Below are 26,663 nucleotides of genomic sequence, written 5' to 3'. Positions count from 1 at the left end.
CGCCCGCTCATTACGAGACGCGAGGCTCCGTGCGAGGTCGCTCCACGCCGCCGTCGCCACCACCGCCACTACTACCGCCGTCACCGCTCAGCCGGGCTGTCAAAGGCAACCACGACGCTGGTCTTCCGCCTCTCCGCCTCTCCTCCTCCGCTCCGAACTCAACTCGGCCGTTGATTTTTTTGTGTGTGTCTGTGGTTTGCGTTGTAATTCACGCGGCCGGTAGCGATGCGGCACCTCGGCAAGCTGTGGCGGAGCGCCACGGGGCTGCTGCTTCTTCAACCGCCGGCGAGCGGAGGAGTCCAAGCGACGGCCTCTGTCCGGGTGAGCGGCGCCGCGTGCCCGACTCGCTGTGCCGGTGCCCCCCCCCCCTGCCGGCCTCCCCCCCCCTTGCCGCCCTCCCCCCCCCCTTGCCGCCCCCCCCCCCTTGCTGCCCCCCCCCCCCCTTGCTGCCCCCCCCCCTTGCTGCCCCCCCCCCCTTGCTGCCCCCCCCCCTTGCTGCCCCCCCCTTGCTGCCCTCCCCCTTGCCGCCCCTCCTTGCCCCCCCCCCTTGCCGCCCCCCCTTGCCCCCCCCCTTGCCCCCCCCCCCTTGCCGGCGCCCCCCCCCTTGCCGGCGCCCCCCCCCTTGCCGGGGCCCCCCCCCCCTTGCCGGCCCCCCCCCCCCTTGCCGGCCCCCCCCCCCCCCTTGCCGGCCCCCCCCCCCCTTGCCGCCCCCCCCCCCTTGCCCCCCCCCTTTGCCGCCCCCCCCCTTGTCGGCCTCCCCCCCCCTTGCCGCCCCCCCCTTGCCCCCCCCCCCTTTGCCGCCCCCCCCCCTTTTGCCCCCCCCCCTTTGCCGCCCCCCCCCCCCCGCTGCCCCCCCCCCCCCCCCCCCGCTGCCCCCCCCCTTGCCGGCCTCGTTGCGCCCGGCACCCCCAGGCGTACCGCGGGTTTCCGGTCTCTTGCCTGTCGCGCCTGCTCGGCCCTGCCCGCGTTAGCGCGCCTCTCTCTCTCCGGTGACCTCTCTTGTCTCCGTCGGCTAACTCGGCTGTCTCTCTTCCCCACTTGTGTGCCGTCTGCCGTGACCTCCTGCCGTCGGCGAGCCTTCGAACACTGCACGTGGTGGCCTCCAGGTGCACCTAGCCTGGCACAGACGCCATGTCCACGTCGCCGTCACTTAGTAGCAAATGGCGGCAATTGTTTTATGCCTTTTACCTGTCGACCAATAGTTGTTACTTCCCTATCCACCAACTCATGAACGTATCTATGACCCCCCCCCCACTTACATACCCACATCTACTTCCCAACCCACATACTCAAATACCAACCCACATATCCCGCTAACTACCTGTTCACCTGTCCGCATACCAGCCAGTCAACCTGCTTGCTTACCTGCCTAAATATATAGCCACTCATTGATCCACCTACCCACCCACACGCCCACCTACCCACCCACGCGCCCACCTACCCACCCACGCGCCCACCTACCCACCTACCCACCCACGCACCCACCTACCCACACACACACACCTACCCACACCCACTCACCTGCATACTCAATTCACCCACCTACCTCCACGTCTCTAACTACAGTACCTACTCATGTTCCTATCTGTTGGTATAACAATATATCCGCCCACACAATAATTTCCCTACTACTCACATCCCCTACTACCCATATACCTGCTCACTTACCTACCCATATTACGGGCGTCCCTACCTACTAATTTACCCACTAGTTGCTTTGGAATACCCACGTACGTGCATATCTACCTACCAATCTGCCTACCTATTTGCATACCCACCTGTCTACCTATACAGACACCTACTAACCACACATCCCACATACCTACCAGCCTACCTTCCTACCCACATACCCACCAAATCGGTAAAGACGTTATCTGGTGATTCCCTACTGCTTTGGCGGTGGTGCACAAGCACCAGTGACGTATACAATCGGCGACGTTTCGGGCAACAGCCCTGCTTCACAGGACAACCCAATCATGCTCATCGCCATCGTCATCATATGCCCATGATCTTATCCACTGCTGGATGAAGTCCTCGCCAATACTGAACCACGCGTGGGCTGGGGGGTGGGGTGGTGTTCCAGCTCCATGGTGCGGCCTCTGATTGTTCCTGTGTTGTGATGTGACAGGGGTCACGTGTGACAACGTTGGGACTTGACGTGGGACGGCTTGGGCCGTGGTGCGAGCGAGTTGTGTGGTTTGCAGAACTTTCGGAGCCGATTCCGACGTTTCATTTCACAGCCGTGGGGTGCCATCGATCTGCCGCAGCCTTAGTCGGTGGGGGCTGGTGGCCGGTGGGACGGGAGTTCGGGGTGCCAGTCGGCTTGGCAGCTGCGTCCGAGCCAGTGGTATAAATGCGGTCCGGATTGAAGGGTGCTTTTAAAATGTAATAATTGTGTTAACAAATCAAATTAATCTTCTTGGTTCTTTCGGTAAAGTCATCAGACGCTGTCGCCTCGACAGACCTGGTTTTCACCTGAGGACGGCTGCTTGCGTTGTGGCCGAAACGTCGTGAGAATTGTTTTATTATGTTTTATTTTTATTATTTTATTACTTCCCTTCTACGTGACTTTACCGAAAGAACCAAGAAGATGAATCCCTGCAGTCACGAAAGCTTAAATCGAAAATTAAATCAAATTAACTCAAAACTCGTTTGTCACTCCACTGACGGGTTGGGAGGGGTTTCCTCCCTACCCACGATTGTTGCGGGTCTTGAGGGTTATTTAACGGTTTGTTTTTAACCATACTTCACCACCCTGGTCACTGTCGGCCCACGATGGTGTTTATTGATTTCGTCCACAATGAAGCATTGTCTGGTGTCGTAATTTGGAAAAAACTGAAGAATTAAAAAGTGATTTCCTGCTTATCTCCTCGTTTTACAGCCCTGATCCATTGGTGGAAATTCCACATTCCTATGGCAGGCGTGAGTTTATCCTTAGGACAACCACTGTTGACTCCCCCCCCCCCCCCCAACGTGGTACTGATTGTATCTACCCTGGAGGGATGATGGGCTGAGTCAACCCCAAACCAGGAATGGTAGTCGCCCATTCAAACACTGTTCAGGGTCAAGCTTTCTTAACCTCTGAGATATGACTGGATGGATTGCATTCTGGGTTATTTGGTCATGGGCAGATTCCGTACACATCGCAGTGTATCGTGTGTTCATTTGCACGTGTGCTCTTAAGGTATTCGCGCGTAGAATGTATCTCCCAAATCAGTCCCGAGAAAAGGAATTGGCCAAACATTCCAATGCGGTGAGGATTTCCAGAGCCGATAGGTTAATCGTACTGCAAACTGTTAAAAACAGTATGCAGTTCGATTAACATATCACACTGCATATTTAACCCGTTTATTCACAGCAATGTAATTATAACCCGAATGTGACATTAACTAATTTACTGTTAAGTCGCTTAAATATATATAATTATTGTTAATGGCATGTGACAGTGTATTTGCTGACAGCTTTAGCATTTCGAATTTGGCCAACACTGAGCAGGTGGGGATACAGATAAGGGCGGATTGATATGATCCCTTGTACAATGAGTAGTCTTACATAAGGCTGCGTTACATAACACCGTCAAACGTGTAAGCGGCGTATGAAGTTGTTTAGTATATCCACGTGCGACGAGCCTGTTCATGAAACTTGTTATGCTGTGTTATTACATCTTCACGGGTGACACAATCCACAATTGTCGCAAGCAAAGAGGATGCACGAAGGGCACGATTGTTAACATTGCACTGAAATCTTCACTACATGGATTTTTATGCTCACGATCGAGTACAAGGTGGATACAAGGGACACGTGATCTAAGCATGTTTCAGATAGAGGCACACGGGTCCTTGCTACCAAAGGGATGGGGCCTGTTGTCGTCCACTTGTTACTGTGTGCAAGTTAAGTCGTGCGAGAGAATCGCTACATTATTTTGGTTATGGATGGTTGTGTGCAATGAGCTCACATGAATGCTGCAATGGACTGACAACGTGCTGTTATTGATGAATGATATAATGACCATTTAAGAGAAAAATAATGAATTTTGATTTAAAGCTTTCGTGACTGCAGGATTCATATTCTTGGTTCTTTCGGTAAAGTCACGTAGAAGGGAAATAATAAAATAAGAAAAGTATAAAACAAAATTCTCACGACGTTTCAAGAAAAGCATTTCTTGCTGTGGATTTCACACCTGATGATGATTGCTTGTGTTGCAGTCTAAACGTCGTGAGAATTTTGTTGTTTAATATTTTATTTTATTATTTCCCTTCTACGTGACTTTACCGAAAGAACCAAGAATATCGAAAAATAATGATTTACGGTGGAATATATGGCCACACGACCGACACTGTACAGGGAGACGTTCATCCAGCAGTGGCTTAAAAATAGGCTTTGATTTATATTTAATTAACTTACAAAAATGTACCAAATGTAAATGGACTCAATTGGTATAATAATTGATCGAAGCAGTGCACAGAGACACAGACGCTTCGGGACTGATGCGAACCCAGTGGCCAAATGTGGTTGGCATGGGCCCTGGTCAGAATCAGAACCTTTATCCTGGATAAATCCGATGAGCTATGAAGCTCTTTTAAATATATGTCCAGTAGGGGCAGGTCATAATGTTGCAATAATAAACAATACCAAAAAAACCGATCTGAGTACAAAGTATAGGAAAGGAAAACAAATCACACAAAAATAAATATTAAAATAGATCAAGTATATAAGTTCCAATTGTAGCAAGCAAAGATTGTGCAAGGAATGAAACGGGGGCCACCTTGCCTGTCCACTATCCCTTCCTCTTCACTGCTCACTCCTAGTCCCCGGTGCAGTAACACCGCCTGCACACTCGATGACTACGCCACTTGCGGTTGAATAATATAATGACCCGGACTGAACTGGACATTGCAGATGCCCTCAATTGAGCAGCACTGCGTCTCCGAAGCGCAGCGTTATGTAAAGGACAGGCTGACCCGAATCGTGCGCGGTAAGCTTACACAAGACGGAGCGCTACTAAGCGCTCCGTGTACCCGGCACGCTTGTGTTGTACGCTGGCAACGGGTAGCTATGGAGAAGCGGTGGCGCGGATGTTCCCACACTGCGCCGTGTTCCTGGCGACCCGAGTTCGACTCCTGGCCTCGTCTAGCGTCAATGGCGAGTGATATCCGAACCGGACCTGCAGCAGAATTGTGGCGGTGATGTCACACGCGATCCACCACTACATACGCGTGGTGTGATTGTATTGTACTGCGTGCTCGTAATGAGTAGCCGTGGAGGGAAGATGAGGTTCCCGCATTGCGCGATGAACCCGGCGACCTGAGTTCGATTCCCGGCAATGGTGAACATGAGTGGCGAGTGATATCTGAACCGGTCCTGCCTCCACCCTCCTCCGCCCACGTGACCAACCTGCACTTATACATGTGGGGAGGTGTGGTTCAAACAACCTACATGATGACACGGTGTATGCATCCGTTCATCCAGCAGTGGCCGTAATGTATATTCACAACGGCTTGCTCGTTTTCCACTTCTATAAGCTTGGATTGTGACATTTACCTGGTTCGCTGACGAAGGGAATCGTATTTTTGTTAAGGGGCCATCCATTTAGTACGTACGCATGGAGGGGGGAGGGGGGGTTAACCCAAATGCGTACGCTTGCGTATGGGGGGTCTACTGACAATGTACGCATAGGAAACTGGGGGGGGGGGGTGAAGCCTCGATACTAATTTGTCTACGTTGGCCTTCAGATGAGTTAGATAGTCCGGCGGTGGACCATCTGTTTGCTTAAACACGTGAATATTATTAATCCTTGATCGTTTCTGCGTGGATTAAATATCGGCCGTTCTGTAGGATTTGGGGGGGGGGGGTGCGTCAAGCGAATGTACGCAGGTGGGGGGGGGGGGTAAAAAGTACGCGTGCGTACAGGGAGCGGGGGGAGCGGTCAGGTTTTGAGAGATTTTTGCGTACCTACTAAATGTATGGCCCCTAAGTGCTAGCATGAAACCTGAAGCGGTTTAGAGCGTCAGGCTTGACGACCCTGCTGTACGAGTGCAAACCATTCAACTTCCACTTTCTAAGTTGGAACCCGATAAAAAAAAAGTCCCATTCATTTATCGCCGATCGTTCGGGCAAAATGTAGCGGACGCCCTTAACTAGCAGTGGATTGACAAAAAAAAGGCTGGAGATGTACATGCGAGCGAGCGTAGACTGGAATTTTTGTGTCCAGGTGTAGTCTGTGTAACCCTTTAGAGTGGTGGTTCTCAAAGTGCGGTCCCAGGATCACCAGGGGGCCCCCGTCGCTTCCCTTTCCGCTCCTTCCCCCGCCGTGCTTCACACCTCCCATCCGCCACCTTTCCCTAAGCTCCTGCAATGAAAACCCTTCGCTCGATCCAAGGGATGTGTCGCACTCTTCACATTAGTTTTTTTACATTTTTTATATTGCTGCCGATTGCTGGCTGCTGACATTTTGGACCTATGGTCAGCAGCTGTGCTGTTTAAAATAAAAATACATTTTTTTAAAACCATTTCGGAAGCAGCTTCCCACATCATTATCATCATCGTAATCGACACAACCGCAATAGTTACATAAAATGGGAACTTAATTTCTTGGGTTTTCTCCACTGTTGACCATCTTTCACACCGTGCGTAGCCAACCATGCGCGTGGTAGGTACTTACAACTGGAATGCAGCCAACAGAAACCTCGGGTTGGGGCGTTGACGCATTATTCATGCCTGTCCAGTGTCCCAAGGCATCGCTTGCCTTCGACGCGCTGACGCCAAGGCAAGGCGGTTTTGTGTCGTGACTTTAGGGCAGGGCTATTTACATGGGTGTGGGTCACGCACGAGTAATTGACCGCGGTAATAATTACTGGTGAGATTATTCCATTCATTATCGTCATCATCAGCGGCTATTATTTTCCTAAATGGGTCAACAATAAATGAAGTTTTTTTTTTGCCTATCTAACACATTTTTTTTTATCCCATCTGTGTTTATGTATTTTGCTGATGACTCCTTCCTATGGGTTGGGGGTTAGGGCCCCCCCCCCCCTCCATCATATTTCCCCAGATAATTTACAGTTGGCTGTATTTTAATCTCTCTCGATGTGTATCCGTGTTGTTTGGCGCGAAGTCCAACGTTTCGCCCCCACGTGTTGGCACCTCGTTCAGGAACGTGCAGCGATTTGTCGAACAATCTCCGCACCTCCGATTAGCACGGTTGGCTACGTACGGCGCGAAAGAAGTTCAACATACAGTACACACACACACACACCTCTCTCCTCTATGCTCCCTTCAGCAGCTCCGTCGCTGAATGATCGCGGCTCCCCCCCCGCCCCCCTCTCTCTCTCCGGCCTGCAGTGCAAGACGCAGTCTGCCTCATTCGGGCTGCTCTTCGACATCGACGGCGTCCTCGTGCGAGGCCGCACGCCGATCCCCGCGGCTCGCGACGCCTTCCGCAAGCTGCTGGACGCGAGCGGTGCGCTGCGCGTACCCGTCGTGTTCGTCACCAACGCCGGCAACTGCCTGCGGCAGGCGAAGGCGGCGCAGCTCTCGGATGTGCTGGGAGTGCCGGTGCGTTGCGTTGCGTGCGCTGCGGGTCGGTTACCGCGGTGGCGAGTCGTTAACCCCTTTCCTGTTTCCGATATCGGAAGAAAAACTAAAATAAGTTTATCGGAAGCTCCCGCAAGGCCCACGCGGCGGGGCGTGTGGCACAGTTTGTAGAGTGCGGTCGTGTCGCTACGGTTCCCTGTGGTTGAGTGCGATCTCTTTAAAAACAACGGCGCTACTACGCCTCTCTAAATATGATTAAGGCTAACCGCTTGCGCGTTTCGAGATTCAGCAGTGACCGGGGGCCACGCTGCAACTTGCGGTCGTCTCGGAACGGCAAAGGGTTAACCACCTCACCTGGTATCCAGGAATTCGTGGGTTCGATACCGACCCTGATGACTGTATATTTGGAGTTGGCATGCTCTCTCTCTCCCCGTGGTCGTGTGGATTTTTGCTCCGGGTCCTCCGGTTTTACCCTCCACGTTTAGAATCACAATCAGAATTTTTACTTAGACTGCAGGAGGAATCCTATGAGCTATAAAGCTCTTTTTCACACATGCCCAGTATGGGTGGGTGAGCAAGTTACAATGATGCGTTGAGAGTATTTTGCTGCTGTAAGTTTACATGTGATAAGCCACTACGTCGGGCGATCATTTATGTTAGCCAGGTCTATGCAGCTCAGTGGACCATGCCAGGTAAAATATAAATTGTTTAGTTTAGGTCGGTGGGTCATTCAGCTGGTCCGTCGACCGGTCCGTCCATATGTCCGTCTGTCTTGCCCAGTGTTGTAAATGTGACGAGGCTGTTGGGTGCGAGAGAGGTGCCGGTAAGTCCATCGCTCGGTGGCTGTGTGGGTCGGTCAGTGTTGACCCCCCCCCCCCGCCCCCGCCATTGTTAATGTGACGATGCATCGATTCCTCGATTTAATATTGGTTGAGATTTGTGGTCAATCTTAATAACAACAACCGCACTTTTTAGGTGACGTCACAATCGCGATTACGATATGAGTTGCACAGTCACCGTGGATCGTAGTCTCTGACGGTGTGGTACGCGCGCGTTTGTGTCGCGTGCGCAGATCTCCCAGGAGCAGGTGATGCTGTCGCACAGCCCCTTGCGAATGTTTGAGCAGTACCACCACAAGCACGTACTCGTGTCCGGCCAGGGGCCCGTGGAAGACATCGCCAAGAAGTATCCTCCCTCTGGTTCGATGTGCTGTTCTCCATCTCCAACCCACACTCCCCCCCGCCCTCACCCTCCCCCCCCCACCCCTCTTTGTAGGGGAATATAATGTCCTACGATTGTGCGTCTTGCCAGGTCTCTTGATTCTGAGTTGCAACATGAGTTCTAGATTTGAAGCTTTCGTGACTGCAAGGATTCATACTCTTAGGTTTTTTCGGTAAAGTCACGTAGGTAAAAAATAAAATAAAAATTAATAAAAGTAATAATAGAAATAAAATAATTAAATGTTATTTTATTTTATTTCTATTGTTACTTTTATTAATTTTATTTTTATTTTTTACCTCCGTGACTTTACCGAAAAAACCTAAGAGTTTGCAACATGAGTATTCGCTGCTGATTTTTTGCACAGCAGTGCCGTCAAAACTGGGCCGATCTTTCAAATCGTTAGTCCGAAGTCCCGCGGCAATTTAACGATGACAGCAGCGAGAAAATTCAGTGCAAAAATAACACGATTCGGATTTATACACGGAGTCTCGATGTTTCAAGAACGCCGTACAGGAAAAGTAGGCATATTTGTTTGGTAGAGAGAAAGGGGAAGTGAGTCATAGGCAGACGAAGAAATTAAGGAAGGCCTTGAGTCTGGACTTGAACAGAGACGCGGAGTCGACAGAACAGATGGCTGGGCGGTGGGGAAGAGAGTTCCAAACTTTTGGGGGCAGCAGAGGAGAAGGAGCGACCTCCCTCTGAGCGACGGGTTGACTGGGGGCTCGTTTACTGCGCCACCAGTACATGTACACAAAAGTGTTGGATGTGTGCCTTGGAGTATCAGGCAGAGTTCAGTACAGAACGCGTGTGCATTAGGAACGTATCGATGCAGCCTCCGCGCAATTTTAGTAGATTTCCACAATTTGGGGGTCAGGGTGCCATTAACGGCGAGGGAAAATGAGCAGGTAAATTTCGGCTGATGATTGCTCCAAAACCGTGGTTGGAAAACAAGAAACAGTGGGGCAATTTTGTATGAACAAAAAACAAAGAAAAGGGAACCAGTTTGAAAAGTAGCTGCGCAATTACCCTGCGTCCTTTTGCTTAAATATTTATTTTTAAATGAAGAAACACAATACACGTGATGAAAATCAACAGAGAAGTGTCAAAAGGCGAAAGGGTTTATCAATATATATCGATCACCTGCTGTGACATATGGATCGGAAACAATGACAGAGAAAATGTAACAAAAGCTGGAGAGTGCTCGGAGAAGCGGGGAGAGGTTCGTGCTTGCAAGGTTCATGCTTGCAATATTTCCTCCATAAATGGAAAAATCAGGGACTCCACCAAACTGCAAATGCGGTGGGGTGCAACCCATCAGGCGTGTGTGAGTGACTGTCCAACACTACATGCATACTCTGGTTCTTTTAAAATTCTTTATATTAAGTTCACTTGCTTGCTTGCTTGCGCGCTTACGCCTGTGCAAATCTTTCGGTCGTTTTTTAACCCACTTCCCGTGATCCAATCGAGCTGACATTTTGCACACAGACTCGTTGTGCGTGACAATTTATTTTCGTGAAATTTTTTTTTCCAAAATGTTACACTTTTTAGGAAAAAAATAATTATATTGAATTACCAATTGCTTAATGGTGGCAGGCAATCATCTGACCCATAGGTGGCAGCTATCTCAAGCCAGAGGACGAGAGGACTCTAGCCGCCACGCATATAAAGGATTTATAGTGAAAAACGTTGTTTTTACGGGTTAATTTTTCTTCTTTTGTATGGCTAATCTGAATGCAGAGCAACATCTTACAATCGGTAGCTCTCTCGCTCTATTTATTCCTGCCTCAGCAGTCCGCCTGCTGTATTCTTTTCACCTGAAGACGATTGCTCGTGTTGCGATTGAAACGTCGTGATTTTATTTTCTTTTCTTATTTTTCTATCTACGTGACTTTACCGAAAAACCAAAAGAGTGTGAATTCCTGCAGTCACGAAAGCTTTAAGTCAAGATTGAACTTACAATTTCACATTCGGGTGGTGAAGCCAGCTCAGTGGGCCTGGTAACATCCAAATTGTTTACAGTTTAGTTTCGTAGCATCGAGGGAGACGTTGGATCACTGGAGAGGGCGACGGGTTGTTGGGAGGTCTTCGTCCAGCAGTGGATAGATCGTGGCCGATGCCGATCATAAACGGTGGCGGTGATGACATTTCAAAGATGCTGTACCCGCGTGGCCAAGTCGGCTGTCGGGGGCACATGCGTCGTGCATTAAGATGGGGAGCGGTGGGGGTTGACCGGCTCGCTGCCGTTGTGTTAAACCGGTCTGAGCCGGCCGACGCTTGCCGAGCCGCCCCCACGTGGGGGACCCAGCGCTGTGACCTTTAGTGGAGTGCCGTGGCTCCGGAACGACGATCCTCCCTCTAACCGCTGTTGGTAGAGACTCGTCACTGGTTGTTAATTTCGTCGTCGTCGTCATCCCAATCCACGGGCAGATAGCCCATAAGTGTCTCCTGCAAATTGCGTCATTTGTTTCCACTTTCCTCTCTGTCTTGTGCCAATATGCTCAGGTAGTGCCACGTCTCTCGGGCACTGATCTCTTAAGTCGTCAAGCCATTCTCTGTTGTTGATTTAGTTAAATGAAATGGGCGACAAAATGATTGTCAACTAAGCGTTTTTTTGGGGGGGGCTTTTAATTTTGAAGTGGTGTGCGAATGCTGCGCTACGAAACTGGCGGCCAGAATTCTCTTGTGTCCCCGCTGAGAGACGTATATCCAGAGTTGGGTAGATCACAGCTGATGGTTATGACCGCACCTCCGATTACCAACGGGTGAATGCGTACGCTGCGAAAGAAGTTCAACATAGGTGACGACAGCCAAACAGATCTGGTGCAACTGTGCGAGTGCCGAGCGAGCATCCGCATTGCTCCTGTAATTCTACATTCTTTCTGCTCGGCCTCCCTCTTGACAAGACACTCGTGTAATAGCCCTACACATACACACGTGGTGTACTGTGGCATACACCGGTGGTACAGTAAAATCGGAGTAGGATGGGGGGGGGGGTGGCGGCGTGGGTCAATTTGGCGGAGCCCCCCTATGGCACGCTACCTCTGACCCCACACAGAGGTTATGTCAGTTTTGAGTGAGAGGTCAGCCAGAGCGCAAGTGCGGACGCGGCGTAGGTCGCGATCCAGACGTGCGGGCCTGGACGGTCGGACGAACGAGCGAGGACGCGCGACGAGCTGTGCGCCTTCTTGGTTCTTTCGGTAAAGTCACATAGAAGGGAAATAATAAAATAATAAAAATAAAACATAATAAAATAATTCTCACGACGTTTCGGCCACAACGCAAGCAGCCGTCCTCATGTTCATTCAGACGCTGTCTTTCCGACAGACCTGTTCTTCACCTGAGGACGGCTGCTTGCGTTGTGGCCGAAACGTCGTGAGAATTATTTAATTATGTTGTATTTTATTATTTTATTATTTCCCTTCTACGTGACTTTACCGAAAGAAGCAAGAAGATGAATCCCTGCAGTCACGAAAGCTTTCAATCGAGAGCTGTGTGCCGTCGACGTGCCCGATCGCATCCTGACGACGCCGTGGGATTCGGCCTCGGAGAATGTCGGTGTCGCATTTCTCACTGCAGGTGTAGCAGCAGGCTGCGCGAGTACAAAAGGTCCTGCCACCCCCACCCGCCCCCTCCCCGCAGTCGCCGCACGTCGGCAGTTTAAAACGCTGCGGTCGCGCTCTGCCCTGCTGCGGCACGGCTTGTTCTATCTCGTCTTGCCCTGCCTCCGGTCAAACGCAGACAAATCGACGTGGAACGGTTATGTTTTGTTTGGGACGGCGAGTGCTGATGCCTCGCCTTTGGATTGTGATTTAAATTGTCACCGTTTGGGCAACGTTGCATGTTTCCTCGCCCGCCCCCGCCCCGATAAGACGCCGTTGCCCGCCTTAGCGCGTATACGAGGCAGGGTTATTCATGGACGTTTCTGGCATTGCTCGGTGAAATTGAATAGCACGTAAAGTTTTTTTTACTCCCGATTTAGCGGCGACCTTTTTCATTCCACGGTGACTCGTGCGTTTGAATTGTGCGCTCTCTTAAACAACGTCTGCATCGTCTGCGTTATAGAACGCTGCCGCTGCGGATTTGCCGCCTTCCGATACGGGTGAAAGCGCTGCCTTGCGCACGCAGCGCGATCGCCGTTCGCATCGGCGCAGGGTTACCGTGCGGTCCCTCCGATGTGTTTTCGTGTCCTACCGCGTGCCGTTCGGAACGATGTTCAAACATCTCACTCCGTGTGTGCGCGGTGGGAGGGGGGGGGGGGCAGCTTCTTGAGGAACTGAAATTCCACGTCGCAAGAAGTTCCCCAGCACGTGAAATGGAACTGAATTAGCATCCAGAATCAGAATATAAGTTTTGTACTGGAGGAATGCGATGAGCTATGAAAGCTCTTTTTCACTGATGTCCAGTAGTTCACAACACACGGGGGGGGGGGGGGAGGTAGCTAAACGTCGGACACCACGCTGAAAAAAAATCTGTGGCACAACTTTAAAACGCGCTGCTGGAGATGTTTTGTGGCACATCTGTGGTAAAATTGTTACAGGTGTGGAGGTTTTTTTTTTTCTTGCAAAAGAACAAACGAGTTTGGGGGGGATACAATTTCCATGCACAAGAGGACGGAGTACAAAAACCTGTGCACGCGTCCTGGGTCTCCCTTTGCACACGGAGGGGGGCAAGGCACGTCGGAGGGTTTTGACGTCTGGCTATATATAATTGGGAATAAAAATATGCGAGCGCGGACAGATGGTGGTGATGGTGACAAAACATAAACAGCTTTGCAGCTGCTACAATTACGATTCCAGTCGAGTGTGGATTTGTCACGCGTCTGATAACAGTTATAATAATATTGGACTTCTTTCCAGTATGAGATACCAATAATTAAAAGTATCAATGGCAAATACAAAACATGCACTTGCAAAACAGCAAAATGTAAAATGCTGTGGAGCAACTTGAATGTTTTTGTATGTAGGCAGGTGGCGCATGGTGGCGTAAAGTGTGTTTAATCCCATCTGTTCCAAGTCGTCAGGCCTGTGTGGAAGAGTAGGCCAAGATAACCTCTGTAGAGGGGCTCTCTAACGCGCCCTCCAGTTGGATGCCCTTCCGCCAGCAGCGGCGTGAACTGAAAACATTTGCAAGTGAAAAATATTAAAACAAATTGATAATGGGAGCAAGATCAAGACTTGAGTGAGGTCGAAGGCAGTGGATCAACAGTTTTTACATTCACATTGTCCCAGCGATTAATCAAGTTCACCCCGTTAAACCGAGTGGGAGGCAAGAGTGATTGACTGTAAGCGCCATGGTGGCAAGATGTTAACTACATCGCCTGGTGTACAGGGTATCGTGGGTTTGATCCCAACCTTCACACCTGTATAATTGAAGTTTGTCTCTCCAGGTCCACCGTTTTTTTTCCTCCACAATTAGAATCGACGTGCGTTTGGAGTGTTTGGCCGCTCTCAATTTCCACGCGATAAGCCACTTCGTTGAGCGATAATTTTCTGGCTGGGTCGCTAAAAAAAGTTGAGTTTGAATGAATCGTTTCAGAGAATGCCATTCCGTTCCAGGTTCACTGAGCATCGCGGATGAACTCGCACCCGCCCGAGTCTCGCGTGAACTCTTCGGCGCACGATGCAGGGACTTGAAGGCGCCTCGTAATCCAGGTTTTGGATCGGGGATTAGTCAGTACAAGCAAGCCAGATGAACTCGCCGTTTGTGTGGTTAATGCTTCGGGGACAAACCGAATCGTTGCAAGTCCCTCACGAGTGCCAGTTTGGCTGTTAAAGGGCACAATGCGGAATTTGTGCGGTAAGCCTCACCCAGTCTCGAAGGTTCTTTTCAGGAGGGCCTTGCGTTGGGGATGTTTGACAAATTATGTTAATGAGTGTTGGGCGCCATGTGGGACTTGAGGAGGCCTTCATCCAGCAGTGGATTAATTGTGGCCGATATTATTATGAGGAAATGATAACCAAATGTCTGGACAGGTAGATTCAACCCATTGCTGTGACTGCCATCTCCTGGCCAATTCACATTATCTCAAGAAAATGCAGAGTTGATAATTGTTTTTTTACCCTTCTATCTGGCAACAAAACTGACACCTTTTTTACAAGGAGTCATGTTTGCATAGACCACAATACCTGCAGTCATAATGCAAACAAAAAACATAACTCTGATAATATATGCACTGTCCTTGAAGTTGATTGGTCCACACCCGAGACAGCTTTCCTTAGAGCCTAGTCTCACATGGGTTGGACCAGATGACGCCAAAAGGCTTGCCAGATAGAAGGGTAAAAAAACAATTATCATATTTTTTACTGGAAAATGAGGTTCCAATGGTGAAAATGCAGAGTTGATACAATAATGGAAAATATGAACACAGAAACCCGAATCGGATGTTGGTCATAAATCCAAAGTTGAAAACATGAGAAAATTCCCATCTTCACTCGTGGCTTTTGTTGGTAAATATGAAATGTTTTATGGTCACAGTTATACACGAGTAATACATTCCACTAATGTTAATACAGTGCAAGATGTCAAATTGAAAGAAAAAAAACATTAAACGAGATAATTTCAAGGTGTCATCATCAGCCATGGTCAATCCACTGCTGATTGAGTAAATCGACTGCAAATAAATAATCGCGATGTTTGTTTCACGAAGAAAATGATCTGCTTGCATGTAAAAGGTTCACGATACAAGTAGGGAGGCTGGGAATGTGAAAACTCCTGATAACAAATTGGGACACACGCAGCAGCAGCAGCCAGCTGTCATCTGTCCACTGCCCGAATGAATGCTTCCCCAAAGTTATAGCCATCTCGCAGGGTCTTGCGATGGATGCAACTGTCCACCTGGGATCGGAGCTTTGGAAAACCCACCGGTACCGTGGTGACGTCACCGCCACTTAGTGGCGAATGGCGGGTGTTGTTGTCATAAGGAGAGTGGTAATGGTGAGTTTTACTGATTTTTGTGAAATCAATAACGACAAGGCCACAGATAACGGTGATGATGTCGTATGGAGGAGCAGCAATTTGCAGTACAGCATGACGTTAGCTCTCCGATGTGTTGTTCGACAGCGATGTCCGATGCTTCCAAAGCGTCGCGGAAATTCCGTACCCGTTCTTGGAGTAGCCCCCGGCATGTGGAGCGAAACATTGGCACAACGCGCGGAACAACACGCCGCAGTACGACCCGAACAACACACGGGAGAGCCGTATAGCGCGACCGTGATATTAATTATAAAGGTTTTGGTGTTGGATCGCGTAAATATAAACGTGTCGTTAACTCATCACCACCCGGCACAGACAGTTAGTAAGGTTTGTCCCGTGAACAAAGCGTGGCATTTGGTTACTACTCCAGCACATCGGCGTGCTGGCGAGTAAACGCGGGACGTTTACAATCGAGTACGACGTTTCGCTCGTGATTACAACCAGCTTCGCCAGGCGGTTTTCCAGAATTGTGTAGAAGTCTTCCAGATTCCGCTCTTAAATAGAACAAAGTGATAGTATCACTGTGAGCCTATCAGGTGCAAAGATCAGAGGAGGGCGGGGGGGGTTATTGCAATCATATACCATCGTAATACTCGGTGCCATCGCGGTGGTTGATCGTTCGCTATCCGGTCCAGAGCCTCCTTGGATCCGGAGTGGGTTTCAGGGATGTACCTTGAGGGGGAACGAGGGCGGCGTTTGAGTTGTTGACCAGACGTCGCCCCGATGCCGACACGTGCGTTCCCGTAACTCTGTAACCCATCCTTGCCTCGTGGGTGCCCCCCCCACCCCCCCCACCCCCCCCACCCCCCCATCCCCCCACCCCCACCCCCCCCACCTCCACCGTGAAGCCGCCGCGTGTTCTCCCCGCTCGCACACGCGGTTTGTTCCTTAACCGGAGCCACCCTTCGCCCCCCCCCCCCACCACCTCCTCCCCCCTCTCAGCCTGGGCTTCACGCAGATCGTCACCATCGACATGCTGCGCGAAGCCTTCCCCCTTCTTGACATGGTGGACCAGAGCCGTAGGCCCAAGGAGCTGGTGAGTCGGCTGCCGTTTCGCTGTCGATGAACAAGCTTTATTTTTTTTTATAGAAATTATTTTATTATTTTATAAAAAAAAAATTTAAGTGTTTATTTTGCTTCTATTTTACCAGGTAAGGCCTACTGACCTATGTAGCTTTTTTTTCAGAAGCGACCTGGCTATCACAAATGATAGCACAAACAAGTGGATTATGTGGAAATGAATAGCAGCCAATATACCCTAAATGCGTGACGTTCATTCTAAATGTGGAGGGAAAAACCGGAGGACCCGGAGAAAAATCCACGCGACTACGGGGAGAACATGCAAACTGCACGTATACAGCCATCGGGATTTGAGATTGAACCCATAACCTCCTGTAAACCAGGCGAGGTAGTTAACATCTCCCCACTGGGGCATATATAGTGCGGCGTGCCAACCATGCCCCATCCCTGGCATGAGCCAATTGTTTTCCTAACCGGTAAATGAGAGGCCGTTGCTGCGTCAACGATTTCACGTGTGTACGAACGTTCCCAGAGTCTATTTCGAAACGACGAACGGATAAATTGTTAGACGACCAGTGGGCCAGTGATGCGCGCCCCTGGCAGGCGCGTTTTTTTGCACCGCGGCATTGATGTCCGCGCGTGCTGCGGAAGGTTGATTTGACCTCGCCGAGATGGGAAAACTGTGTCGAACCGCCACCCAGCCAGTAATGTGCTTCACGTGGTCACCATAAATTGAAGCACAAGTCGCCAGGATTACGTCACGGACACGCGTACGCGCGCGGCACCCGTGATGCGTTTTACTTGGCCGCTTGTGAGGATAATTACGCAGCGGAGCAGATAGTGGCACGTGTGTATGTTGAACTTCACATAAGTGATAGTGCGTTATCACATATCAGTCACTTTGTATTGTCACTTATAAAGAAACTGGAACCGCTAAACTTTAGCTGTGGCTGGGTATAAAGCACAGGTCGGCATGTTCATCGCGCAGTGCTCTAACTGCACCGATGCTATCAAGTGCAATTATTTTGAACTTCTGTATGTACGTTGAACTTCTTTCGCACTGTACGTAACCAACCGTGCTAATCGGAGGTGCGGGAGAAGGGCAACAAACAGCACAAAAAGCAATTTTGAAGAACTGAGTTTAAAAAAAAATTCTCAGCCGCTTGCCGACCCACTGCTGGATGAAGACGGCAAACATTTTTGTTTGACCGTGCTTCACCACTCTGGCCATGCTTGGGGTTTAGATTTTCGGAGGAAAGTGGAGTAAAGGGCGGTCCCTGCTATTACGACGTAATGTGTTACTGGAAACCCCGTTGTAAATCGACCCCTATTTTAGCATAGACAACAGACACGGTAGAAACATCATTTGCCGATGTGTTTTTTTTATCTGTTATCAGCCATATTTAACAGGGTTTAAAAGGTTGAAATCCAAAAACAAACTTGAGTATGGCAAAAGCTCCACGCCAAGTCACGTTAGAAAACCATGGATTCATCTTCTTGGTTCTTTCGGTAAAGTCACGTAGAAGGGAAATAATAAAATAATAAAAATAAAACACAATACAATTCTCACGACGTTTCGGCCACAACGCAAGCAGCCGTCCTCAGGTGAAGAACAGAGCTGTTGGAAAGACAGCGTCCCAATGTTCTTTAGGATGCTGTTCATTAGGACGCTGTCTTTCCGACAGCTCTTTTCTTCACCTGAGGACGGCTGCTTGCGTTGTGGCCGAAACGTCGTGAGAATTTTATTTTATTATGTTTTATTTTTATAATTTTATTATTTCCCTTCTACGTGACTTTACCGAAAGAACCAAGAATACAGACCGACTCTGTTCAAATGCATTTGGAGTCGTGTTGGAAGATGCGTTGTGTCGTTTCTGCGGCGTAATTTGATCCACGGTGGCGTTATATTAACACCGTGAATGTGGATCGTTGTAAATTGGGCGCGTCCGACACTGGAGATGCCTGTAATGGGATCTGCTGGCGACATTGTTTGGTAGTTTCGGAATATTTTACTTACAGTGTATTTTCTGTTCTTGTCTTTTCAGCCAACAACAACGCCTGATTTCCCAAAGATTGATGGTAATTTCAAGGCAGACACACAATAATAATACTTAGACATTTGTTTGGACCTGCACTTATAAAAAAACGTGAATATTTCCCTCACGAAATAATTTTTAACACAAAACATGACCGTATTCCATCGGTTCATATGTCAATATGCTATGACTTGTAATTTCTACTTGTTTGTTTTGTCTTTGAGATATGCCCACATTTCCAATGAAATATGGATTTTGCATAGCATCTAAATGTGCAATTTATTACCACGCTTGGCAGGATTCCACTTCTAAATGTTTTTTTAACCGACCTCGGTGCTGTTTCTCAACCGATGTGTTTGATACGAGATGCGTTCTCCCAGCCTCGTGCTGGATGTAATGTGCTGATGCACGACCTTGCCATTTGGAACTTGACCTCTTCAGTTGTTTTTGGATTGTTCTGTTCATGATTTTTGCTGTAACCAGGTCCCCCTTAGGAAATGAGCGTTTATTTCCCAAAGGTTTTTTTGTTTTGACTTGCGCCAAATATAAACAGACAATGATGAATTCATGGGACCGCGTTTCATGATGCTGTACAGAAACAGTGGGCTAAGCTCGTCTATATAGAGGCAGTGAGTCATAGGAGGGAAGGTTTTGAGCCTCTACTTTAATAGGGGCAGGGAGTCAACAGCGCGGATGACTGGGGGAAGAGAGTTCCAGACAACGAGGGCAGCAAAGGAGAATGAGCGACATCCCCACTGGGCAATGGTTGATTGGGGACTGCTCGCCAGTAGCTCTCCACTGGCTTCCTCTCGCAGCCCAGTGGATTTGAGAGTTTCACAGATCCCTGCCTAATCCACCAACCCTCAGCATGCCCCCGTGTGTATCTGTTCATGTGCGCGTCTGTGCGGGCGTGCGTGCGATGTTGTGTTCAGTGGTAGTGTGGAGTGGTTCGCGCGCTGCGCTACGAACCCCGCGACCTGGGCTTGATTCTGACCACGGCTAGCCTCGGTTGGCGATTGATAGATTGTTTATCGGCACCAGTCCTGCACCTCCCCTAGGTCGACGCAGCCTTAAATGAGTACCTGGTTCGGTGTATAAACATGAGCACTGTTTAGTTTGGGGGGGGGGGGTAACCAAAGCAGCCGTATGTGGGCGTTGTCAGCCACACAACCACTGCTCCGTGCGGCATCCCGGCCTTCGTAAGTTGCTCGCTGAGGCCCCTTGCCCCACGCTGTTGTGTGTCGGTGGCCACATTGAGTGGGCGGCGGCAGCGGGAACTTTGTTTAATTTTATTTTTTTTTCTGACAAGAGCCCCGGTACAAAGCGCGAGCGATAAACAAAAGGGGGACGCAGGAATTCCGCGGAGGGACCTTTAAATTTCCCTTGAATCTTTTTTGCTTTTTGCCATGACAGCGATCATCCTGTTTGGGGAGCCAATCCGGTGGGAGACGAACCTCCAGCTGGTGATGGACGTGCTGCTGACAGATGGGCGTCCCGGCACGGGGGCCCGCGCCGTGCCCCACCCCCACCTCCCGCTGCTCGCGTGCAACATGGACCTCATGTGGATGGCCGAGGCCAAGATGCCACGGTGACGATCCCAGATAATCGTTGGGGGGGGTGCTGGGCGCTGGGTGGGCATCCCCCCCCCCACGCACCCGCGCCCACTCCCGCCTTGCGGGCATAGCTGCCAAGGGGTTAGGGGATTACACAACGAGGGAGGAGCAATTCACTCTCCCGGCGAGATGGATTTAAACTGTCGATTCGATTCCAAGAATGGATTCGTATTGATCCACCGTGCCGATGTGTTAACTACCTCGCCTGGTATGCAGGAGTTTATGGGTTCGATCCCAAGCCTGATGCCTGCTGTGTATTTTGAGTGTGCATGTCTCTCTCCCCGTGGTCGCGTGGATTTTTTTCCGGGTCCTCCGGTTTTTACCTCCACATTTAGAATCAACGTGTGTTTAGAGTATTTCGCTGCTATGAATTCCCACACGATGAGCCACTTCGATTATTTGTGGCCAGGTCGCTTCTGAAAAAGAGCTCTATAGCTCAGTGGGCCTTAACTGATAAATTAGTAAATAGTATAACAATTTATAGTGTTTACATTGTGGTGAATGGTAGCACCTTCGTGCGGCTGCAGGGGGTGAAGTGAACACAGTTCGTTCAACTTTGCAATGATGTAACAATACAATAATGCAATATAGAAAAACAACAACAACAACAAAAATTCGCCGCCCTCTGTCAATCCACTTGTCAGACGAAGGCCTGGCCGTTCCTTGTCAGTCATTGCGAGTGTTTGGTCACGTTTCACGACGCTGGTCAGTCAGCGTTGGTCAAGGGGTGAGTGTGGGGTCGAGGAGCGGTAGTGTAGTCGTTAGCGCGCCGCGCTACGAACCCGGCGACCCGAGGTCGATTCCCACTCATGGCCGGTCCTGGGCCTTCCCTAGGTCGACTCGGCCTCAAACGAGTACCTGGTGCAGTTTGTAAAATATCTTCACTGGGGAGACAAAGGCGTAGTGATGCCCACCCACCCCTTCGTGTGCTGTGCTGGCCTTAATAGGTGCTCACCAACAGCATTTGCCCCGACAGTCTGTTAAAGCAATACAGGGTGTGTCGTCTTGGGTGGGTGGGCGGAGAGAGCACGTGATCGTAGCGCAGTGCGCTTACCACTCCGTCACCGCTCCCGACGCTACGATCGGAGCGGTTCGCTCGCCGCGTCGTCGCCCCCTGAACGCCGTCGTCCCCCCTGCTTTGCGCGCCGTGGTGCCGCAGGTTCGGCCACGGCACGTTCATGGTGTGCCTGGAGAGCATCTACAAGAAGGTGACGGGCAGGGAGCTCAAGTACGAGGCCCTGATCGGCAAGCCGAGCGAGGTGACGTACCAGTACGCCGAGTACCTGGTGCGCACGCAGGCGCGCGAGATGGGATGGCAGCACCCGGTGGAGACCCTCTACGCCATCGGGTGAGCGGTAACCGCGGGGGCGTCTCTCTCTCGTCAGCGGGATCCTCGCGCCCCGCCCTCCCCCCGACACGCCACATTCCGTTTTAAATGATAAAAAATAGATATTTTACAAGGCCCTTACCTGCCGAGGCCCTCACCCGCCCAGGCTCTCACCTGCACAGACCCTCGCAAGAGCAAGCGGCCCCTTCCTCCCTCTTGTTGCCCCCTCCCACCCCCTCCCACCCCCTCCCACCCCCTCCCACCCCCTCTCACCCCCTGCTTCCCGTAACGTTTATTTATATTCGGAGTCTGCATATCTCTCTCCCCGCTTAACACGTAGGCTTTCGCGACCAATTTTATCCATAATATAGGTTTTTTGGTGTTCGATTTTTGGGTGAGATTGTGCTGTACTAGTAACGAATTGGAATGTTCTGCTTACGCGACAAACCTCACTAATGGGCTGTGTCGGGTGTTGGCGGGCTTAACGACACATTTTTTTTTTCTCCGGGTCCTCCGGTTTTTTTCCCCTCCACATTTATAATCAACGTGCGTTTAGACTATTTGGCTGCAACTATACATTTCCACGTGATAAGCCACTATTGTTTGTGGCCAGGTCGCTTATGGGAAAGATCCATTTCGCTCAGTGGGCCTTACCTGGTGGTTGTAAGCAAAAAAAAAAAGTCGTAATCCATGAGCTGATTTCATCGCTTCTTCTCCTCCCAGGTGACTGCCCACTCCACAATTATAATAAAACCAATGTAACATCCCTGGTCATCCCCGCACCCCTCGCCGCTCCCACCATTCCCCCCTCGTCCGTCGGCAGCGATAACCCCATGGCGGACATCTACGGGGCCAACCTCTACAGCCGCCACCTGCAGCGGAGCCTGCGGGAGGAGCGCGGCGACCGGCAGGCAGTGTCGGCGCGAGTGCAGGCCCGGGCCGCCGGAGGGCTGGCCGTGGCGCGGCCGGCACGTCCCGGCGGCGGCGGCCGGGACGTCGACGACGACGGCACGGCGAGGACGACGAGAGGGCACGCGATGCACGGAGCCGGGGAGCTCGCCGGAGCCACAGCCCTGGCGTGCCGCTCCATCCTCGTGTGCACGGGCGTATACAGCCCCCACGCGCAGGTGTGTGAGTTGGTGTGTGTGTGTGTGAGTTGGTGTGTGTGTGTGTGAGTTGGTGTGTGTGTGTGTGCGTGAGTTGGTGTGTGTGTGTGTGCGTGAGTTGGTGTGTGTGTGCGTGTGAGTTGGTGTGTGTGTGTGTGTGAGTTGGTGTGTGTGTGTGTGTGTGCGTGAGTTGGTGTGTGTGCGTGAGTTGGTGTGTGTGTGTGTGTGTGTGTGCGCGAGTTGGTGTGTGCGTGTGTGTGTGTGTGCGTGTGTGTGTGTGTGTGTGTGTGTGTGCGTGAGTTGGTGTGTGTGTGTGTGTGTAGTTGGTGTGTGCGTGTGTGTGAGTTGGTGTGTGCATCTGTGTGTGTGTGCGTGTGTGTGTGTGGGTGTGTGTGTGCGTGAGTTGGTGTGTGTGTGTGTGCGTGAGTTGGTGTGTGTGTGTGTGAGTTGGTGTGTGTGTATGTGTGTGCGCGAGTTGGTGTGTGTGTGTGTGTGGGTGTGTGTGTGCGTGAGTTGGTGTGTGTGTGCGTGAGTTGGTGTGTGTGTGTGCGTGAGTTGTGTGTGTGTGTGTGAGTTGGTGTGTGTGTGTGTGTGAGTTGGTGTGTGTGTGCGTGAGTTGGTGTGTGCGTGTGTGTGTGTGTGCGTGAGTTGGTGTGTGTGTGTGCGTGAGTTGTGTGTGTGTGTGTGAGTTGGTGTGTGTGTGTGCGTGAGTTGGTGTGTGTGTGTGAGTTGGTGTGTGTGTGTGTGTGAGTTGGGTGTGTGTGTGTGTGAGTTGGTGTGTGTGTGTGCGTGCGACCCGCGCTCGATTGCCGCTCACGGCCGCCAGTGACGATTATCTGAACCGGTTCTGGGCCTCGCCTAGGTCGACTCAACCTTGAAATGAGTACCCGGTGTGTGGTGCCGCGGTGGCGAGTCGTTAACTACCGTGGGTTCGATCTTGACCCTGACACCTGTATATTTGAATTTTTTTCGTGTTCTTCCTTCCACGTTTAGAATCAGCACGCGTTTAGAGCATTCGGCCGCCATAAATTTCCACGCGATAAGCCACTCCGTCGAGCTATCATTTGTGAGAGCTCAGGCCGCTTCTGAAAACTAAGCTACGCAGCTCGGTGGGACTTTACCTGCTAAAATAAAAATTGTTTCGTTTCATAGTTTAGAACGCCGGCACTTGGGAGACGAAGGTGGCCAGCCGTGGAGCTGGCTGCACGTGTCCCACCCGTCCCCTGAAGGGTTTTCTCACCGTGCGCCCCCCCCCCCCCCTCCAGGTGCCGGAGGACCCGGCGGAGGCGGTGAAGGAGACGGTGTTCCATGGCCACCGCGACTTCCGCTTTGACCCGGAGCTCGTGGAGCCCACCTACACCGTGGAGGACGTCGACGCCGCCGTCGACCTCGTGTTCCGCGAGGAGAATTTCACCCTCGCTTGATCAAGCCATGCTGCACCCTGCCCCCCCCCCCTGCCCCCCCCCCAATGTGCTGCCCCCAATGCTGCCCCCACGCTGCCCCCACGCTGCCCCCTCACACGAACCTCAAGCTGCCCACACGCTGCCCTAACCATGTTCTCAACATTGCCCACACGCTGACCTCATGCTGCCCCCCATGCTGACCGCACGCCGCTCGCACGCTGCCCTCGCGCTACTCCACACTGCCGTGGGCGACTTGGATGATCCGACGGCAGCATCCGGTTCCATCTCCACCCAGTCGGCCCCCTACTGGCATATACCGACGCTCGGGCGCAGGCCGGGGCTGCGTTCACCCTCACGCCGCACAAAGACAGCTGCCACTGGAGATGTCCCCCCTGGGGCCCCCCCTGGGGCCCCCCTGGGCGAGACGGCGGTCTCTGCAGCGGGGGCGTTGGAACGGTCGAGATGACGTCACGCGCCGAGGCCTTTAGCCCGAGCGTCGCCAAAGAAACGCAAACCCTCGTCCGAGGTTGACGGAGGGAGGGAGCGAGCGAGCGATTCCGGCGCGGCAGGCGCTTGCTCGTTCTTGTCGCAACGACGGCCGCTGTGATCCTCGCCGAACACCGGAGAGCCCCTCCCCCACAGGGTCGCCTGGGTCGTAGCGGCACGCTGCGCCCGTATCGCGTCGTCTCCCCGCGTAAGCGACGAAACGTTGCGAGTCCCGGGGTTTCGTTGGAAGAAGAAGCTTGAAACAAACGTGGACCCCCCCCCCCTCCCCGTGTGGTGATGATGTCCCGAAGGCTCAGACAAGCGAGGAGGGCCGAAGAGGTTCCGTCTCCCTGATGTTGTTCATCGTTCTTCCGCGCTTGTAGCGTTCAGCGTCGCCGCAGCTGAGAGCGGCGACGTAGCACGGTTGGCATGGGCCCCCCCCCCCCGCAAGAAATGAAATGTTGGGGGGGGGGGTTCCTTTGCCCAAATTTCCCCAACCGCGCCCCCCTCTAGCGTAACCCCCCCCCCCTCCTCCTCCAGCCCGTGAACCCCAGAGTGCGGTTGCACCGCATGCACACTCGTCGCTCGCTAGCGCTACTGGGCGCTACTGGGCGCTAGCTGGCCCTACCTAGCGCTAGGTAGCCCTACCTAGCCCTACCTAGCGCTAGCTAGGGCTAGGTAGGGCTCCCGGGCAGGCGGGAAGGGAGGAGGGGGTACGTGAGAGCTGTTCCCATGTGGAGCCCAGCGTGTCGCGGAGTCACGGTTTCGTCGTCTCTCGTGTTACGATGTTAATTTATGCGCATGCGTCACGCGTGCACGTGTACATACATACGTGTCTATCTGTCTGCTGCGAGGTGAGCTGTATATTTCCGCATGCGCATCAATCGTACCCCACCCACCCCACCACCACCCCAAGTCGTCAGCAGAGAATGTCGCATGTCGCGCAAAACGCACGATCTTCGCGTTGTCTTGCGGTTCGGGTCCCGTGCCTCGCGCTTCTCTCCGCCCGTCTGTTCGTTTGGGGACACCGCACGACGACGGTGCTGCCAAAGCGCCGTGCTTCGTCGCACCACCAACGTGAGGTCCGGCAGCTGAGCGGTCGCGCACCTTCTTGGCTCTGCTACGTCAACGTCCGTTGACAAACTCTGCATGTTGAGTTTGCTGCATGTGCGTGCGTGTGTGTGCGTGCGTGTGTGTGTGTGCGCGTGTGTGTGTGCGCGTGTGTGTGTGCGCGCGTGGGCATGTGGGTGACGTAGCGGTCAGCGCGCCGCGCTAGACACCCACCGGCTCGAGTTCGACTCCCGCTCACGGCCACCAACACCAGTGACGATTATCTGTACCTGTCCTGGACCTCCTTTGGGTCGACTCGGCCTCAAATGGGTACCTGGTGCGGTGTGTAAACATCGCCACTGGGGAGACAAAGGCGGCCGGGCGTAGTCGTGGCGAACTCCCACCCCATCGCACGGTGTCGGCCTTCGTGGGTGCTCGCTCACAGCACTTGCCCCAACGGGGGTGGGGGGGGTTAATCTTTGTCTGTGCGTAAGTCGAAGTGAGTCGATTATTTTCTCGTGAGATGGGGAGTCAAGGGCGCGCCTCGTACGCTTTTTTTTTGTTTGTTTTACGTTCCTCGTGCTGTATGTGAAAGTTCGCCGCGCACATTCGTCGTCTGGTGACGGTGCAACAGCAACAACAACAACTATAATGAACCACTGTGACTTGAGGATGTGTATCTCTCTCGCTCTTTCTCTCCCGTGCGCGCCGCCGTGGATGTAGCGTCCTCTGCGTTCCTCCTTATTTATAGTCGCGCGTGATCTGTGTTCGGACTTTACTCGGCTCGGGTGTTTTATATCGTTTTAACCGCACGAAGCAATACGGGAAACTCGCACTCCCTTGCCGGATGTACTCGCATCAAGCCTGACGAATTAAAATCCTCGCATCCGAACCGA

At 51.9% G+C, this 26,663-nt stretch overlaps 1 protein-coding gene across 1 annotated transcript; it reads left to right on the top strand.

The window, feature by feature from the left end:
- Positions 1-26,663, top strand: HDHD5 (haloacid dehalogenase like hydrolase domain containing 5). Its single transcript, XM_078609647.1, has 9 exons — positions 1-321; positions 7,342-7,554; positions 8,606-8,718; positions 16,669-16,762; positions 18,792-18,825; positions 20,196-20,370; positions 21,555-21,743; positions 22,546-22,849; positions 24,094-26,663. The coding sequence occupies exons 1-9, from the start codon at positions 226-228 to the stop codon at positions 24,250-24,252; spliced, it is 1,377 nt and encodes a 458-aa protein (XP_078465773.1). The 5' UTR covers positions 1-225; the 3' UTR covers positions 24,253-26,663.

Source organism: Lampetra planeri, chromosome 32, assembly GCF_965212315.1.
Source record: "Lampetra planeri chromosome 32, kcLamPlan1.2.h2, whole genome shotgun sequence".
Lineage (NCBI taxonomy): Eukaryota > Metazoa > Chordata > Hyperoartia > Petromyzontiformes > Petromyzontidae > Lampetra > Lampetra planeri.
The sequence above is the reverse complement of the archived record's forward strand: the minus strand, read 5'-3'. Positions and strand labels throughout refer to the sequence as shown.